Source organism: Lepus europaeus, chromosome 13 (genome assembly GCF_033115175.1).
Source record: "Lepus europaeus isolate LE1 chromosome 13, mLepTim1.pri, whole genome shotgun sequence".
In the NCBI taxonomy this organism is placed as follows: domain Eukaryota; kingdom Metazoa; phylum Chordata; class Mammalia; order Lagomorpha; family Leporidae; genus Lepus; species Lepus europaeus.
In genome coordinates this window covers 12835419-12855131 of record NC_084839.1, presented here as the reverse complement: position 1 = coordinate 12855131, position 19713 = coordinate 12835419, and the positions used below count along the sequence as shown (strand labels likewise).

Genomic DNA, 19713 nt, shown 5'->3' with positions numbered 1-19713 from the left:
TTCTTTCATAATACAATGCTCCTCTAACCTTTACGGTCTGAAGACTGTGTCCATTTAGGTCCCATTTCCTGTGAAAAATTCTACTCAGAATATTTGCTACTGGTGCGACAAATTCATTCACGCATAAACTTGTCCTTCACATGTCCATGGTGTTCTTAAGAAAGAAAACAATACATCAGTAATTTTAAAATAAGACACAAACCTTCATAAAAATATAGTCATCAAATTTATTTTCATTAGGCTGCTATTTTCTGAAGAATTCCTAAGATGAATGTTTCTTGACATGCAAGAGTTAGCATGAACAGCTTAAGTTACTAAAAATACTGCTGCTTGGAAGCAGTACAAGTGTTTCAGAGTTTAAGACTACAGACTTCATTACTCAAATCTTATTCAGCATATGTGAAAATCAGAAGGTTCTGAACAGCTGGTTAGGAAGGTAGCCAAGATGCAGGAAAGATGTCTGTGCCTCCTTTTCAAGGGCAGCCAACTCTTGAACGGTAGGTGCCAAAATATCCACATGGCCTTTATAGTTTCCACCTGCACCACACACACAAATTACAAAGTAATGTAAATGACATGCTTGAAATACTTGTCAGCAATACTTTGGCACAATTCTATCACTTTAAACATTACTGCTAGCAATAAAAATGTACTACCAGGCAAGTCATTCCCAGAACTCTGAATTTTTAAAAATGTTAAATTCATTATTTCAATAAAAATAAAAGATCAGGCCTCACTAACAGCTGTCCCTATCCCATTCCTTGGTTTGAAACCTCTAATTCTGCCTGTATCTTAAAATTTTTCAGGAACTAGTTAATGAAAGACATCCCAGACAAAAGGATTATACAGGGTTATCACATGAATTAAGCCAAAGGCTTCTAATTCCTTGTTCAAAATCATCTATTATACTTTTGCTTCCTAGTAATTTTATAAAATGCTCTAGTACTCTAATCATACTAGCACTTCAAGGAAAACAGCTAAGCTGCTATCCTTCATTCACATGCGGATCACACAATAGAAAATGCTACAACCCAAGTACAAGCAAAGTGGTAGGAGACTAATAAGGGGCAAATGATTAATGTACTAATAATATACTCTTAACATAACGGCATGAAATTACTCTCTTCTTAAACTGAAGTTCAGAAAGAGGATTCACATTTAAAACAGAATTTCAGCAATTCAAAGCTTACCACCAGCAGCCCTTTTTTGACCATAGGTAACTTTCCCATCAAACTCATCCACTGGTACTTTTATATCTGGCTCAACCTGAGAAATGGTACAGTTCAGGTGTTCTTCTATCTCAGACAGCAACTAAGAAAGGGAAAGGAAATTAAAATATTTCCAAATTAAAATCTGACTTTGAGAAATCTGCATTTCAACAGCATTAAATAAAACCAGGAAAACTAGAATGCTTAGCATGAATGAAGAGACAAACTCACAAGTTAGGACTTAAGATTTACAAACCACAGTTAATGTTATAACCAGATACTTTTCTTCATAATTTGCAAATACATAAGAGCTGAGATACAATGCTTCTAGAGAGATGCAGTCTATTTTCGCAATTCTTTAGAAATTATTTATTTGAGGGGCTGGCATTGTGGCACAGCAGGTTAGTGCCCTGGCCTGAAGCACTGGCATCCCATATGGGCACTGGTTCGAGTAGTGGCTGCTCCACTTCCAATCCAGCTCTCTGCTATGGCCTGGGAAAGCAGTGGAAGATGGCCCATTTTCTTGGGCCCCTGCACCCACGTGGAAGACCTGGAGGAAGTTCCTGGCTCCTGGCTTCGGATCATCACAGCTCTGGCCATTGTGGCCAATTGGGAGTGAACCAACGGATAGAAGACCCCTCTCTCTCTCTCTGCCTCTCCTCTCTCTGTGTAACTCTTCCATCTTTATAAAACTCTTTTATTTTTATAAAAAAAAAAAAAAGAAATTATTTATTTGAGAGGCACATAACCAAAGAGAGAGACTAAGCTCCTATCTGCTGGTTCATTCCCCAAATGTGTGCAACAGCCAGGGCTGGGCCAGCCCAAAGGCAGAAGTGAGGAACTCAGTGCAGGTCTGCCCCACGTGTGACAGCAGCCCAGCTCAGGCCATTGCTGCTTTTTATACAATCAGCCTTGTGAGTCTTACCTGCATCTCATTGTACCATATGGTGCAGCCACCATCTTCCTTGAGCCTTGTGTTGTAACACCCTTTTCCACGGTTGCTACACACATGGTACCAAACCTAAATTAGAGATGGAAAAAATATGAACATGTAAAGAGACAGAAATACACTAAATATCTTATTCTAAATTTATTTTTTAGTATCATCCATCCTCAAGGCACTAGAAGAGAATGTTGGTATGTCATCCAATTACTAATACTCTGCAGTAACTCATTAAATAGGTCTTCTGAGAGTTTTCTGAAAATAAGCCAAAAGTTTTCCTAAAATGGATGTCAGCTATAGAAATGAATTCTCAGATAAAATAAGTAATTCTCAGATCAACAAGTAATTGCTAAAGAATGCTATATAAAGACTAATATCAAAAATTAAGTTGAAATCTTTTCTATGGAGAATAATAAAGCAAACAGGCAAAATGCATGACTAGTGAATTGGGCAAGTGGTATACTGGGAGTTCCTTATAATCCCAATTTTTCTATAAATCTATAACTATAGTAAATAAGTTAAAGCTTGTGATTATAAAGAAAATTTAAAGTATGTAACTGTAAAAATTAAAAGAAAAATAATAGGAGGAAGAAGGAGGGTGGCAGTGAAAGAGGATATGGTGTAAAGTATCACTATACTGTCAAAACTGTATATATGAAATGAAAAAAATCATGTTTTTCTAAAAGTTGAAGAAAAAAAAGAATGGAAAGGAGGGTAGTTTGAGGGAAGGAGAAAGAGAGGCAACTATGGTTATCTACTTAGAATTCCATCTATGAAATAAATGAAATCTGTTATCTTTATATAAATACAAAATAAGTTAGTTAAATGCCACTTCCCCAAAACCCTCCTCTTTTTCACACTGTGTATCTTATAAAAATTTTTTTTTTATTTTTTTTACCCAGCACACTTTTATTTAAGGATACAAACTTCATGCATTTCATAAGTACAATTCAGAAAGTTATTCTTCCTATCCTGCCCACCCTCCCACCCTTCTATCCTCCACCCTCTCCTATTCCAAATCTTTTTTACTAAGATCTATTTTCAATTAAGTTTATACACTTAAGATTAACCCTATACTAAGCAAAAAGTTCAACAAATAGTATAAAAGAAAAATGTTCCTCAACAGTGAAGACAAGGGCTGTTCATAGTCATCACATATTAAACTGTCACTTCTATAGTTACCTTTTAGGTGCTCTATTAGTCATCACAGATCAAGGAGAACATATTTGTCCTTTTGGGAATGGTTTATTTCACTAAGTGTAATGCTTTCTAGAAGCATCCATTTTGTAGCGAATGACAGGATTTCATTTTTTTTCTTTACTGCTGTGTGGTACTCCATAGTGTATATATCCCATAATTTCTTTATCCAGTCTTCAGCTGATGGAGATTTGACCCAACCCCTCCTTCTATGACACCATGACAGAGAGTGCTTAAGTATTTTTGGTGAAAATGATCACATTAAGATTATTAGGGAAATGATTTTTTGCTTTCTGAATTTCACCCTATTATGTCCATTCAATAAACAGAAAAACATGGCATAAAAAAGTTCAGTTATATTCCATATACAAATTAATCCAATTTAAAGGGAAAATTGAGCTGCTTTAATTTCCAACATCTAAAAATCACAACACATACAATGAATGTTAACAGAACATTGAAAAGATTACCTTTTCTTTTTCTGTTGCCACCAGGGAAATGGCCAGCCCCATCCTGAAAGATTTTAAAAGTTTTTATTCGACTTTATTCCTGAGGCAAGAAGCTTCTTAAAAATGGAAAAACAAATTACAGCCATACCTTTCAGCTCTTCCTACTCTGCCAATTCTGTGAACATAGTTTTGCTTTTCATCGGGCAGGGTGACATTTATAACTGTAAATAAAAATAATTATTACCAATTGCTATTAGCTTCTAAATTTTTTCAGACATATTAGATGGCTTTACTGTATAGAAAATTCAAATATAGGCATAAAAAGTTTCTTTTTACCATAAGGTACACCGTGGATATCAATTCCTCTAGCAGCTACATCTGTGCAAATTAAAAATCTTACATCCCCCTTCTAAAGAGAAGAGAAAAGGAATTTGTTAGTATATATATTACAAAATAAAAACACATCCTATCTTTCCACTAAGACCTCTAATACAAAATGTTAGCATCAGATTTGAGGTCCAGATGCTTGTAATTTACTGGATCATGAGTTAAAAGTTTTATACTAGGATCTGCTTGAATAAGACATTAAAGGAAAATCAGCCCTTAAGGCATTCAGATCTGGCTGAAAAGCCCATGAGAGCATTTCAGGCATGGAAAGCCAAGACATGTGGCAAAAAATGATCTACATAAAGAATTTCTGTGAGTGAGACCCCCGTGGAAAGAAGGGGCCATCAAAGAAGGATTACTTCTCTCTGAAGGGAGGAGAGAATTTCCACTTTGCTTATGGCCCTGTCTAAATAGTGACAGAGTTTGTGGACTCAAAAGGCTTCCCATAGCCTTGGCAGCTCATGACAAGAGCCTTGGGTGATCACTGATGTCATAAATAAGAGTGTTAATTGGTAAATCAACAACAGGAGTCACTGTGTACTTCCTCCACATGTAGGACTTCTGTCCTTAATGAGATGTCCTATGAGAATTAATGGTAAAACTTGTCTTTTTTTTTTTTTTTTTTTTTTTTTTGGACAGGCAGAGTGGACACTGAGAGAGAGAGAGAGAGAAAGGTCTTCCTTTTTGCCGTTGGTTCACCCTCCAATGGCCGCTGCAGCCAGCTCATCACGCTGATCCGAAGCCAGGAGCCAGGTGCTTCTCCTAGTCTCCCATGCGGGTGCAGGGCCCAAGGACTTGGGCCATCCTCCACTGCCTTCCCGGGCCATGGCAGAGAGCTGGCCTGGAAGAGGGGCAACCGGGATAGAATCCGGCGCCCTAACCGGCGCCACAAGGCGGAGGATTAGCCTGTTAAGCCACGGCGCCAGCCTTAACTTGTCTTCTAACAGTACTTTATAGTTTGTGTGTCTGTGTGGGTGCAAACTGTTGAAATCTCTACTTAGTACAGAGTTGCTCATCTATATATAAAGATAATTAAAAATGAATCTTAATGAAGAATGGGATGGGAGAGGGAGTAGGAGGTGGGACAATTGATTTGGGGGTGGGAGGGCAGGTATGGGGGAAAAATGCTATATTCCAAAAGTTGTACCTATGAAATTTATATTTATCAAATAAAAGCTTTCTGAAAAAAAATAAAATGCCATTTAAGGTATATAAAGTAATGATTGGGTTCATCTTGCTTTCCTTTTTCCTAAATCAAAGATATTAAACCACTGTTAAAATTTAGCTTCCTTTTTAAAACTCCTTAATCTTTAGAAACATATTCAGAAATTCAAGAGAGAATAAAATGCACAAATGTAAGCATTATCTTTACTCTTGCATTAAAATCAGTCCAGAATACTAAATGTTTCACCTTGAGGCTTTTTGTGACAACAGACAGAATCATACAGAGTGAACAGGGAGTGGGACCCTGGAGCTCAGCATGGAAATACAAATTAGCTTCTGGATATCATTTCTGTCCTAAGACACAACAAAATTAGAGATTTGGAGGAAGGAAGGAAGGGCATGCTGACTTTCCACCTAGTATAACTCCAGATGAGAAAGTGACACACATGCCCAAGGGGGCCAGGTGATGCTTTAACATTCATAGCAGCTATGCACAGCATGTAAACACAATCCAAAGCTCCTAAGCCCAGCACTTCCCAATCTTTTTCATACCATGCATTTCAGAGAAAATGGTATTTATGCTAAAAGGTGGGATGAACACATTGTGGTAAATGGATGAGAATGCTTGCCAGTGGAGGTTATTGACATTCAGTTTTAATGGTGCAAGTTCCACCCTCCTACACCAAGAATCGTAACCCATTAATGTGCTATAAGCTCATCACTGGAAAGGTCTGCCCCAGTCAATATCAAAACATATTAATTCTGGGCCAGCACTGTGGCTCACTAGGCTAATCCTCCGCCTGCAGCGCCAGCACCCTGGGTTCTAGTCCCGGTTGCTCCTCTTCCAGTCCAGCTCTCTGCTGTGGCCCGGGAGGGCAGTGGAGGATGGCCCAGGTGCTTGGCTCCTGCACCTGCATGGGAGACCAGGAGGAAGCACCTGGCTCCTGGCTTTGGATCGGCGTGGCACGCTGGCTGCAGCGCATCAGCCATAGCGGCCATTTGGGGGGGGGGAGCCAACGGAAAAAAGGAAGACCTTTCTCTCTGTCTCTAACTCTGCCTGTCAAAAAAAAAAAAAAAAAAAAACACACACACACACTCACACATTAATTCTGCAAAACAGTATTTTGATATGTGTCTTAATCAACAAATTAAGTTCTCTATTACTATAGACTATTTCTTCAGAAGGTTCACAGACAAGGATTCACTACTCAATGTTAACTTCTCCTAAAAATATCTACCTAAAAGAATTTAACTTTCTTAGATTGAAAATGCTTATTAAAGTAGTACTGTGCTGATAGACAACGTATAATTTACTACTTGATGGTCAAAGACAACCAATCCCTGTCACGGTAAAGATGTATCAGTTAGGATGGAAATATGTTAGAATTCCTAGGACAAGAATTGCTTTAATAATACTAACTATATATAACTTCCATCTTAAGCATTAAGGAGACATGGCCAAATCAGTACCTTAAATCTCTCCAAGTTTTGTTTTCTCTCATGAGGCTTTCTGTCACCGTGAAGACACACACAGGAGAATTGGTGTCCTTTTTTATCAGGTCCTAGTGAAAATGTATTGAACAATTAACCCTGGAAAACATTTTGCTTCAGAATATGTTCAAAAAGTCAATAAAATTCATACTATAGTAATAGTACCTTATAGTCCCACAAAAATCTATACCCCAACATGCCATAAATGGTTGACACAATTTCTGTCACATTAAAAAGAACAGCATGGAGCACTGATGATTCGCTTTTAAGGACATTTTAAGTTATTCTTCCCCATCTGCAGGAGGAACAGATAAAGCAATAATGCCAACTAAAATACACATGTGCATACCAGAAACCTTACTATCCTGAAGAACGCTAAAAACTAAGAGGTAGGCAAAAGAGATCATTCTTGGAAGAATCAAAATAAACATCATGAAGTTTGTGCTGTCCCTAAAAGGTTATGACCACAAACCTGCCCTCCTCAAGGTACTTTTAATTTTTCTTTATTTATTTGAAAAGCAAAGAGAGATCTCCCATCCACTAGTTCAATCCCTAAATACTTGCAAAAGCTATGGCTGGGCCAGGTGGAAGCCAGGACCCAGGAACTCAATCCAGTCTTCCACGTGATTGGCAGGGACCCAACTACTTGAGCCATCATCTGCTGCCTCCTAGGGTGCACAAAATGGAGAGGGAAGATGGGCCTCAAACCCAGGCACTTCAATACAGGATGCAGGTGTCTGAAGTGGTGGCTTAGCTGCTATACCAAAAACCTGCTCCCTCAAGGTATTCTAAGTAACTCCATATCTGGCCATAGCAGATGAAAAGCAGAAAATTGGAAGGTTGCAGAGGCGCTACTGTAGAGGCAGGTGTGGGGGTAGCCAACTCTAAAACGTAAACTCCAAGTAGGGTAACAGTCCAGTTCTAACCAGTTAAGGGCAAAGAGCCTTCTGGAACCAAAGGAATCTAGAGGCACTACTGTGAGATAGCCCAGAGTAATAATTATGCTACTTCACTACTCTCTATTATAAACTGAGTTCAATAAAGTATTCTTGAGAGAATTCAAGGAAATAATACACTTTAACAGCTATTCATTCAGAATGACTAACAAAAACTAATTACAGAGGTGAATTAATAACCAACCAGCACTTTCAGAGCCATGCAGCTGGGCTTTTACTGCATTCTGAACTCGAGTGGTTTAGCATCATTCACATCCCTAGTCTCTGGTTGAGATGAGAGGTCAGAGTCAGTGAGAGGGATTTTTTTATTCCCCTCTTTTAAACACAAGAGATATAGTATATATTGTTTTGGCTTTAGAAACTGGTATACTTGGGGCTGGCACAGGTTAAGCTGCCATCTGCAGCGCCAGCATCCCATATGGGCACCAGTTTGAGTCCTGGCTGCTCTACTTCCAATTCAGCTCCTGGCTAATGGGCCTAGGAAAAGCAGCAGAAATGGCCCAGTACTTGGGCCCCAGCACTCTGGTGGGAGACCCGGAAAAAGCTCCTGGTTCCTGGCTTTAGCCTGGCTCAGCCCTGCCCATTGCACCCATTTGGGGAGTGAATCAGTGGATGGAAGATCTCTCCTCTCTCTCTTGCTGTAACTCTTTCAAATAAATAAATAAATCTTAAAATAAAATAAAATAAACTGTTATACTTCATTTCTAGGCATTGGTAACTAGAATATTTAGGGAAGGAGGGCACTAAGAACTGGGATGTATTAACGTTTGAACAACCGTAATCCTAACTACACAATTAACTCCCTCCGTTTAGAACATGGACAGGAAGAAAATACTACAAAATAGTTACTAAAACAACCAAATCAGTCTGTTTACCAGGATTTGAGTAAAAAGGTGTTGCTGAAATGTTCATTGTAATGAACAGGGTAATTTTTCTCTATATGACAATTTTTAAACTTTTAAATTGTTGTCCAAATTTTCTATATCCTATATCTCCTTGAAGCAGAGCAAATAGGAGAGAGATCTTAAAGTCTTTGCCCACTAGTATAGAGGGATTTCTCTGTTACCTGGTATATCTAACAAGTTTTTATATTATAATTTTCCTGATATATTTGCAAACATAGAGCAAAATGGAAAGAACACGAACAGTGAACAGCTATACACTCACCCCAAGATTCTACCATTGACATTTTACTGTACTTGCTTTATCATATGTCTGCCCATCCCTCCATCCTTCCATCAATTCATCTTTATATTTTTGATACATTTTGGGGTAAATTGTGGACATCAACATAGTTCCGTATGAGTATCATCAACTAGAGTTCGGGATACTTAAGTGTTTTTCTTGAGACAAAGTTGCACACAAGGAAATGTACAACGTATGTTGCTGAGCTTTGACAAAGTCCCATCGAGACATTCTACTTCAGCATCACCCAAAAAGTGTCCTTGTGCTTTTCCAGTCAGCCACTATTCCCAAACTCCTTGGAAAACCACTAGTCTGACTTTTGTTTCATCAGAAATTATTTCAGGCTCTTCTAGAATTTCTTAAAATCAGACTCCATCATATTCTTTATGTAAGAACTCTTTCCTTCAGCATATTTCTGAGATTCAATCATGGTTATGTTTATCAGCAGTCCACTTCCTTTTCACTGTTGAGTAGTACTCCAATGTATAAGTATTTCATATTTTGCTTCATAATTCTACTAATGAGCTCTGAATGTATTTTAGTTTTAGGCTATTATAAATAAAAGTGCTAAGACCATTTTGCACACATGTTTTGTCCATCTGTTTCATTTAACTTAATTTGGGTAATACTTAGGAGTTGAAATTCTGGGCCATAAACTAGCAATGCATAATTTACACAGATTGCAACACCAATTCATGAAATGCTTATATCATTTATATTCTCACCACATCACCAATGTAAAGATACTTCAGTTGCTCCATATCCTGGTATGTTTTTGGTTTAGCATGTATAGTGGTAACATATTGTGATTTTATTTTGCATTTCTATAATAACTGATTGTGTTGGGCATTTTTCATACTGATTTACACATTTGATGTTCTACTGTAAGGAGCATAAGAATCATTATGTTTCCATGGTAGATTGAATATTTTATTACAGTGACTCCATTTCTATAAATATTTTTAGTGTTAAACTCTATTACATCTCTTATTAATATAGCTAGACTGGGACTGGTGTTGGGATGTAAGGGGTTAAGTTGCTGCCTATGACACAGGCATCCCATAAGGGTGCTCCCCATTAATGCACCTGGGAAAGCAGAAGGTGGCCTAAATCCTTGGGTTCCTACACTCATGTGAGAGACCTGGATGAAACTCCTGGCTCCTGGCTTCAGCCTGACCCAGCACTGGCTGTTGTGGACATTTGGGGAGTGAACCAGTGGATGGAAGATCTCTCCCTCTCTCTGCAACTCTGTCTTTCAAGTAAATATATATATATATATATATATATGGCTAGACCAGCTTTCTTTTGGTCAATATTATGGCCGATATACAGATAAGTTTTTTTTCACTCTCTTTTTTTTCAATCTTTATGTATCATCATCTTAGATTTGTTCTTTGTAAGTAGTATATAGCTGGATTTCTTCCAGTCTAACAATCTGTGCCTTCACTTCAGTCCACTGATATTTAGTTTATATATTTATGTATTTCCATCATTGATCTTATTCTGTAATTTCTAACTATCCTCTTTTTGCATATTTTTTCCTCTTCTTTTGTAAAGATTGAGGTTTTTTTTTCACTCATTCCTTTTTATCCCATTTATTGGCTTAGAAAATATATTTATTATTTTAGAATAATTATTTTAAATTATAACATTAAAGTTATTCAATTACTCCTCCCAAATGATGTTAAGAGTCACAGAATGCTGATTCATGTTCACTATAATGAAAATGGACCTATGTGAAAAATTCTGCTTTTGCTACAGCTTATCACATGAAAGAGTACTGGATAGGCAAATACTTACAACGCACCATCGCTGCTTTAAATTCGGTGCATGCATTCTAGAAAGCATCTTCATAAGACTGATAATCTATTAAGTAAGGACATAAACACAATTTACTACAAGTAAGGAAAAATTACCTCCTCCTTGCTGCATAAAATACTGCTCCAAGTTGTCACAGTCAATTTTGGTTCTACAGAAGATAATCGCTTGATCCATCTTGTGCTCCTTGATTGCCCGGACAGCATATTCCCCTTTCAGGATTTTAATAGCTTCAGACCACATCTCTTGAACACCACCACAACAAAAAATTAACAGAATTTCAATCTGAAGTTGTCACAAATACTCACAAATTACAGTTAGAGTTACTGCTTAACTCTCCTAAGAAAATTCTGCTTTAATACAAGTATAATAGAAAAGGAGAAGAAGTAATAAGACAGGGAAAAAGAGCAAGTTAATCTATTTGTTCATTTAATTTTGTTTGTAATTTTTTATGCTGCTTTATGGGGCATGCAAATGACCACACCCAGACCCTAATGAGGGAACAGAGAAACACAAACACACAATTTAAGAGAAGCATAGACATCAAAACTTTGCTCTTTCTCTCTTGTAGAACTAATCATAATATGCCCTGCATTAATTTCCTCAAATGCTCAAAATGTTTATTCAATTATTTTAATACCTCTCAAAAATAATTATATTCTTTCTAAATCAATCTAAATACAAGGAAGTTCACTCTTCACTCTATGGAATAAAAACTTTCCACATTAAACCTAGTTGGCAATTTCTTAATCACTATCCTCCAAAAATACTTTATTTTTTAGTGTGAAGCTGTGCTACCATTGTTACTCCTTAAATATTTCCTCTAAAATTAATTCAGTCAACCAATATATTTTTAAGGTCTCCGGGGCCAGCACTGAGGCACAGCAGCCCGACCTGCAATGCCGGCATCCCACATGGGCGCAGGTTCAAGTCCTGGCTGCTCCACTTCCGATCCAGCTCTCTGCTATGGCCTGGGAAAGCAGTAGAAGATGGCCCAAGTCCTTGGGCCTCGGCACCCCGTGTGAGACCCGAAGAAGCTCCTGGCTCCTGGCTTCGGATTGGCTCAGCTCTGGCCACTGTGGCCATGTGGGGACTGAACCAGTGGATGGAAGACTTCTCTCTCTACTTCTCCTGTAACTCTTTCAAATAAATAAATCTTAAAAAAAAGAGTCTCAATGGTCAACTCTATTTGTAGTATACACTAAGCAAAATATTTACATGGAAAATGTAAGAAGTAATAAAAATTTTATTTGACAAATGCATTCATAAACAGTAGGATGACAGATTATTTTCAAATAGCAGTGTCTCTGTCCCTCTCCAATATGGATTACTAAGTACATATCTTGTAAATTTGGAGTTGCACATAAAACTAACATAGAAGAAACTCTCTTTAATAAAGAATTCATAAAATTCACCTTTTAGATATATGTCAAAAAACCTTTTAATTCAACCATGAAGCAAACACAATCTGATCCTTGCCTATAATCTACATCAGACATCCTGATATCAGACATGCAGCCTAGTGGGCTTAAGATCCATTCTTCCAGATTCTCTAAGTACCACACGTGTTTCCTGATGTATTTTCACTGGTATTAAAATACTATGTGCTTGAAACAAACGGATGAGCTTTGAATAGATGTCTTTGCATTGAGTGAGGATTTAATGTCAAGATTTTTAAAAACTGATAAATATTTAATTGACACAGAATTTCAGTTTGGAAAATTGAGAAGGTTCCAGAGATGGATGGTGCTCATGGATGTACAGCAATGTAAATGTAGTTGATGCTGAACTGCATACTAATTTATACTTAATATTATGGATATTTTACAATAAAAAATCAGTAAAAGAAACCAAGATTATTTTTGCATCTTTCACAAAGTTGTAACTAAGTTGTAATTTAGATGATAAGAGACTCACATCTAAACTCAACAATTAGCATTCCTCTAGGTTGGACAATAACAGATTTCTCCCTATTTCTCTTATTATTTTTGTGAGTTTTAAATTTTCTGTTCTAATTTTGTATTTAGCCTCATGTCCTTCATGAGAATAGACAGGGCATATATTCAACAAAACAAACCAATTCATCTTCAAAATCTTTCAACACATTCATTCTTTTAACTTACCGGGACTGTTAGCACCAGGTCTTGTGTTATCTTTTGCATGTACCTCATCAGTCTATAAAAAGCAAGAGACAAAAAAGGGTGAGGAGTAGTTAACTAATGATTCAGAAAAGGGAGGGTTGTTTTGTCTTTAGACTGCATTTCTGACACTTTATTGTTTATGGGCATATTAAGAAAAAACCTCATTAACTGTAGGCCTAAGGCAATCAATTTAAAATGTAATCATAAGAATGCAAATGTGGTTTTCAAAGTATTGTGTATTTATAACAATTATATCATTGTACAAAGTTAAATCGAATAACAGGTGGGGAAAATGACAAAATGGCCATAAGGAATTGATTGCTAGAATAAGGTATATCAACAGGATACAGCAGAGGGCTCCTACTAAAATACTAATAAAAATGGATCACTATCATAAATTATATATAAAATATGTATTATGTATACTTATTTATAAAAAATATATTTAAAAAGCTGATCACAAATGTAATTTTACAAAGAGAAAAATAAAAGATGTAGTCCATCACTTACACAATGCCCTCTTTTTCTTTTTTAAAAATTTATTTTATTTGAAAGGCAGCATTATAGACAGAGAGGGAGACAGAGATCTTTATCGATAATTCACTACCCAATTGGCTGCATTGGCCAGGAGCTATATCAGGGTCTGGCACGTGGATGCAGGGGCCCAAGGACTTGGGCCATCTTCCGCTATTTCCCAGATGCATTAGCAGGGAGCTGGATTGGAAATGGAGCAGCTGTTTGGGCCAGCGGTGTGGCGCAGTGGGTTAGCACCCTGGACTGAAGCGCCGGCATCCCATATGGGTGCTGGTTTGAGAGCTGGCTGCTCCACTTCCAATCCAGGTCTCTGCAATGGCCTGGGAAAGCAGTAGAGGATGGCCCAGGTCCTTGGGCCCCTGCACCCACATGAGAGACCTGGAAGAAGCTCCTGGCTCCTGGCTTCGGATCATCACAGCTCTGGCTGTTGTGGTCAAATGGATGGGGAGTGAACCAGCAGATGAAAGACCTCTCTCTCTCTCTGCCTCTCCTTCTCTTTGTGTAACTGTTTCAAACAAATAAATAAATCTTTAAAAAAAAAAAAAAAAAAAAGGAAATGGAGCAGCCGGGCAGGACTTGAACCAGTGCCCATGTGGGATGGTGGCCCACTGCACCACAGCACAGGCCCTACTAAATACCCTTTTAAAGGCCAAATTCTCACTGTCAATGTACTAGACCTCTCTTTCCTTTGGCACAAAATGTGCTTTTAAACACCATAAAAGCCAAGGCTGAGCTACTTTCTGGGTTCCTAATTCCACATACACTCTAGCATTATACAGCACGTACTCTAATGTGGTTTTTGCCAAGCCGTTCCCAGAGTCTGTCAGTTTTGGGATTCACTGGGACAACAACATGGTGCACAGTATCTGGAACAGAGTCTTCTCCTTTCAAATCAACCCATGTGGGAAAATGCATTATCTTCTCGGACAGTTTCTTTACATCAAAAGAATGTAAAGTAGCAGAGCAAACGATCACCTAGAACAGCAAAACCCAAATTTAGATCAACTTTTATTTTACAATAATTATTATATCACACTAACACTGAGGTGGGGACTAAGATTCCTAACCTGGAATCTAAAGACAAGCTCAGTACCTGACTCTATGTAGCAACAACCAGCAGTGTAATTTCTGGCAGGTTGATCTAAGGTTCAGCTCCCTCACTGTCATAAAGAAATCATGCCATGTCTTCCTGAAGGTTCTACAGAAACCAAATTAGATAAAAAGGATACTGAAAATCAGAAATTTTCTTTTTTAAACTTTCTCCCTCACAAACACTTCCTAAGAATGAGAAAAATAAGAGCAATATTTTAATAATTACTAAAGAGGTAACTGATTTTTTAATAGCTAAAGTTATTTTTCTTTTAAACAAGAAACAGTACTAATAAACTGGAAAATAAACTCTAAATGTTCTGTAGGAAAAAAAACTAAGAATTTTTTACAATCTATTTTAATATCTAAGTAATTTCCTTCTGTTTCTGAAAGCAGTTTTAAGACCTTTACCTTTGTGAGTACTGTTTAGCCCAATAACAATGAAAACGTTTTACACAGTAATTAGAAGACACTAAAACAAAAAACTTGGATCCTGTTCATAAACATTAATACATGACAATAGTCCACATATATTTTAAGAACATTAATCATTTTATACCTGAAGTCTTTTTCCATCAGAGGTGATCTGAGGAATCTGACCGTGCATCCTATTTATAAAATCAGAATAACCTTGAGAAAGAAGCCCATCCTGCATGAAAAACAAAGAAATCCAAGTTTTTAATCAGTATGCAAAACTCTTCTAAATCAAATTTTAAATTTAAGAGGACACTATTTTTACATGTACATATTCCTGCATTTTCAAAATTATCATTTTCTATTGGATATTTAAAGATAACTTAAACATTCATCTTTAATACCTTATTACTAAAATATGATAAGGTTACAATAAACAATCTAAAATCATGCTGATGCATTCCAGGATGTATACCAGAGTTAATAGCTTCTAATACATATCCTTAAGCTTATGATTTTAACATGAAAAATTAAAAAAACCCTCAGTGCTGGGAAACTAGTTAAATTCTTCTTGAAAATGAATTTGGAGGTATGTTTCAAGAGCCTCAAACACATTTATGGTCCACATTTTCAAACTGTGACATAAAAAAATAATTTGTAGTGTATAAAAAAAATCATGTACGAAGATAGCTGTCTGGAATAAAAACACCCAACTACATTTCTGAATGACAAGAGCACTTACGTAAGCAGCCATATAATAGACCATCAGTTTTTAAAGTTGATTACAAATAATATGAAATACTTATGAGGTTACACTTAAGATTTTTTGTAGCTTGATTTAAAGTACATAAAGCAGTATTTAAATAAATACAAGGAATAGATAAAAACATACCAAATTCTTAACAATGATTATGTCTAGGTACTGTGATTATGACTAATTGTATTTTTTTCTTCAGCTTACACATTTTATCTCAAAAAATATAAACAAACTTGTTTAAAAGCATGACCAGGTTTCAACATACAGCTTCATCCAGGACCAGGAATCTAACTTGAGATAAGTTCAGCTTTCCAGTTGACACCAAATCATCTAGTCTTCCTGGAGTGCCTACGACTATATCTACCTGAAGAACAGCAAAAGAAGCATGAATGAAAACTGAAGAACTATAGTAATTACCTGAAAATAGCAACCAATAGCTGTCCACTTGTAAGAAAAACATATATACTTAGTCACAGTCAACTCTAAATTTATAAAAAAGTTATACAATGCTGCATTAAACTTGGATTTGGTTTAAAATTAATGTGATGATTTTAGCAATTGATTTTGATATTCTTAACTGTAATATATAACTTGGTATTTAAATTTTGTATTTTCCAAGCAAAAATCAGATTCATAGGAATTCTGAAATGAAAACAATTCAAATTCCAATTCTACCATTACTCTACTGTGTAAAAACTGTAGTTATTTTTATTTAATCTTTTCTGTTATTAATTTGCTTAGTTTTGAACTAGGGGAATATCTTGTGTTTTGCAAGGTGGTTGTGATTATTGAGAGAAAAGATATGTAGCAACGGATGCTCAGTGTGCCAGGTATTCAATAAACTTAGTTATAATTAATAGTAATGGTGATCAGACTGTTGAGGAAAACAATAATAAATACTATGTGTTGAGTGCTTATAATGGACAGGTGCTTTAAAGTTCTCATTACCACTAAAGTAAATGCTAGTATTATTACTAGTTTTAAATAAGGAAGCTGATGTTTACAAAACTAAAGCCACCAGCACTTGGACTATATAGCTAGTGAGTGCCCGGCTCAGTCCAAACATGAGAAAGTCTAATACAAATGAGAGGAAGCTTTTTCACCCTTTTATTATTAAAAAAAAGTTCAAGCATACACAAAAGAGCATGGTATAATGAACCCCATGCCAGTACAATGAACATTTCACATTCTCCCACAAGGGCTTACAGTTGAGTTCACAAGTGATTAAAACAAGCTTCAGCGTAAAGTTTTGCCTGTGTTGTTCCATCTTGTGTAAGTCACTTAACAGTATAAGCCCTGTTCCTAATATGTAAAATGGAGAAAAATACCATCTGAGGGCTACTATGAGAATGTATTTAACATAGTGCCTTGCTCATTTTTACAAAACAGTTTATAAAGAGGTGTAAAGTGTGTATACAGATGTCTGCATATGAGCACAAACAAGATATTATGAAGAATCACTCAATGAATTAGATAATTCAAAACTTCTACTCTGTATTGATGGTTGTGTAAAATCACAAATATTTTTTTCTTTTTTATTGTTCTGCCCCAGCATCAGACAACACAGGCTAAATCAGAGGATGGTGAAAGATAATCGAAGTAGAGAGTCTAAGATGGAAGCAAGAACAGAACAAGAAGGTATCAGTTTCCTTAAAACGCAGAATAGAATTGAATTCTGCCAAAAAACCTAAGAAACACTGTCCTTACTTTGACATTGGCCTGAGTCAGTTATCAAATTTTGAGACAGGATTCATGAAAACAGTTCTAATGCTCTGTAGTTGGAAAATGTGAGCTGAAAAACAGTATCTCATGGGAAAAAAGGCTTTGGATTTGAGGAACCGAGATTGGGATTAACCTATTAAATCACTCTTATAATCATTAAAATCAAAATATTAACACACTAAATAAAAACCTATCAAAGTAATATTACCCATCTTAAAATAGTAATAACAAGTCAGTAATATGATTTCTTGTTCTTAATAGGCCACACAGGTAAAATCTAAAGTCCATTCAGCATAAAATTTAGTTTGATAGAGGCACCAATGAAACTGGAGGTAGGACAATAACAGTTAACAATGACTCAGTATTAAGTGGTTTAAATTAAGAATTTAGGAAAGTAAATAAAAGTTTATAAGAAGGTCATTTCATATATACATATATATAAAATATTTATGAAGTCCCACCTTCACAGAATTGAGAAACATGGTTATGAATTTGCCAAACTTCCCCAGTAATACAGATCTCACAGGTCCACCTTTGTGCTGCACAGTGGCAGCCTAAGCAGTCTTTCAGACTTCCCTTTACACATACCCAAACTCATCTCTCCTTACTATTATCACTGCCACCTGTTTCATTATTTTCATCTCTTCCTAGGATCACTGAAAAAACTTCTGTCATTCTCTACAACCTATCTATCTGCATTTGTATACTTAACCCTAGTTTATTCTTTTTCAATTATTTCCCTAAAGAAGGATGCTTAATTCATGGAAGGTAAAAGGAAAGCATGTACTCAAAGGGTAAACAGAAAAAATATGCATGTACGCTACAATTTTGCTTGAGGAGTTTGGAAGTGACCACCACTGTATATTTCTGGGGAAAGCAAAGGCATAACTGAATACTCCTTTGAGCTGTACTAATATTAGCCTCAATTACCTTTCTGAAGCAGAACTATTTTGCTAAAACAACAACCCATACAAATTGAAAGTACAACTTACGCCATTTTCCAGAACAGAGAGTTGATCTCGTGCTGCAACACCTCCAATTATCAGAAGTTCCCTGAAATAAGTATCAGAACAATAATGCTTGACACTGTTTGATCTGCATCTACTTCTTCTAGGTGGAAATTACAGCCGAGTATGTGACTGACAAATAATCCACAATAAAGTTAGTCTGCAGAAAGCTGGAAGAAAAGCATTTCATTCCCAGAGCCATATACCTAAAATGAGGTAAAGTAACTGAATAGAATGTGAACCCTTCAAACACTGAAATATTACTCCTCATTCACACATCCTTCCATATTAGCATAATTAATGGTCCTCTAAAATCTGGCTTAAACTACCTTTACAGACAAATGTACTTATATGTATATAAAATATATCTGAAAAAATACCTAAAATTCTATTTTTATAAAGTTGCCTCCAGAAGGGATAACTAGAACCTTGGGAGAATGAAAGAACACTTACTTTTCACAGAATGTTTAAATTTTCCTCATTTCAATTAGTGCTAGGACAGACAGACATGCACATGTAAAACACTGAAACCCCTTCCTCACAAATTAACTGAAAATGGATTACAGGCTTAAATGTAGGACATAAAACTATAAAACTCACATCAAATATAGGAATAAATTTTCATGAGCTTGAATTAAGTAATGACTATCTTGGCTACAATGCCAAAAATAGTAAAAAAGAAAAAAAAAGAATTTGACTTCGTCAAAATGAAAAATTCTAAGAGTGTTAGGCTGCCTCCTGGGATGCCAGCATCCCATATTATAGTGCTGGTTTGAGTCCTGATTGATTGGCTTCCAATCCATCTCCCTGCTAATGTGCCTGGGAAAGCAGCAAAAGATGGTTTGAGTGTCTGGGATCCTGCCAAATACACGGAAGACTCAGATGGAGTTCTCAAGCTCCTGGCTTTGACCTGTCCCAGCCCTGACCATTGCAGCCATCTTAGGAGAGAACCAACAGGTAAAAAATCTTTCTCTTTGTCTCTCTCTGTCACTCTGCACTCTGCCTTTCAAATAAATCAAATAAACCTCAAAAAAAAAAAAAAAACCTCCAAAGGCCATTATTAAGATAGCATAAAAGATAATGCATGGAATGGGGGAAATACTTGCAAATCATATACCTAGTATACAAAATATGTATTAGAAGATATAAAGGACTATTGAAACTCAACAATAAAAAGACAGTAACCCAACAGAAAAATAGACAAAAGATTTGGACATTTCTCCAAAGAAGATATACAAATAGTCAACAAAC

General features: G+C 36.3%; 1 protein-coding gene across 1 annotated transcript in view; it reads right to left on the bottom strand.

Moving 5' to 3' along the window:
* Positions 1 to 213: 213 nt before the first annotated feature.
* Positions 214 to 19713, bottom strand: part of DDX1 (DEAD-box helicase 1) — a 37136-nt gene continuing 17636 nt past the window's right edge. Inside the window, exons 14-26 of the mRNA XM_062208975.1 lie at positions 18448 to 18508; positions 15999 to 16097; positions 15122 to 15211; positions 14260 to 14448; positions 12922 to 12973; positions 10897 to 11043; positions 6819 to 6910; positions 4134 to 4206; positions 3946 to 4018; positions 3819 to 3861; positions 2134 to 2229; positions 1191 to 1311; positions 214 to 537 (exon numbers count right to left, since the gene is read on the bottom strand). Of these exons, the coding sequence (XP_062064959.1) occupies positions 407 to 537; positions 1191 to 1311; positions 2134 to 2229; positions 3819 to 3861; positions 3946 to 4018; positions 4134 to 4206; positions 6819 to 6910; positions 10897 to 11043; positions 12922 to 12973; positions 14260 to 14448; positions 15122 to 15211; positions 15999 to 16097; positions 18448 to 18508 (1267 nt within the window). The 3' untranslated portion in view covers positions 214 to 406. The remainder of the gene's footprint in view (positions 538 to 1190; positions 1312 to 2133; positions 2230 to 3818; positions 3862 to 3945; positions 4019 to 4133; positions 4207 to 6818; positions 6911 to 10896; positions 11044 to 12921; positions 12974 to 14259; positions 14449 to 15121; positions 15212 to 15998; positions 16098 to 18447; positions 18509 to 19713) is intronic.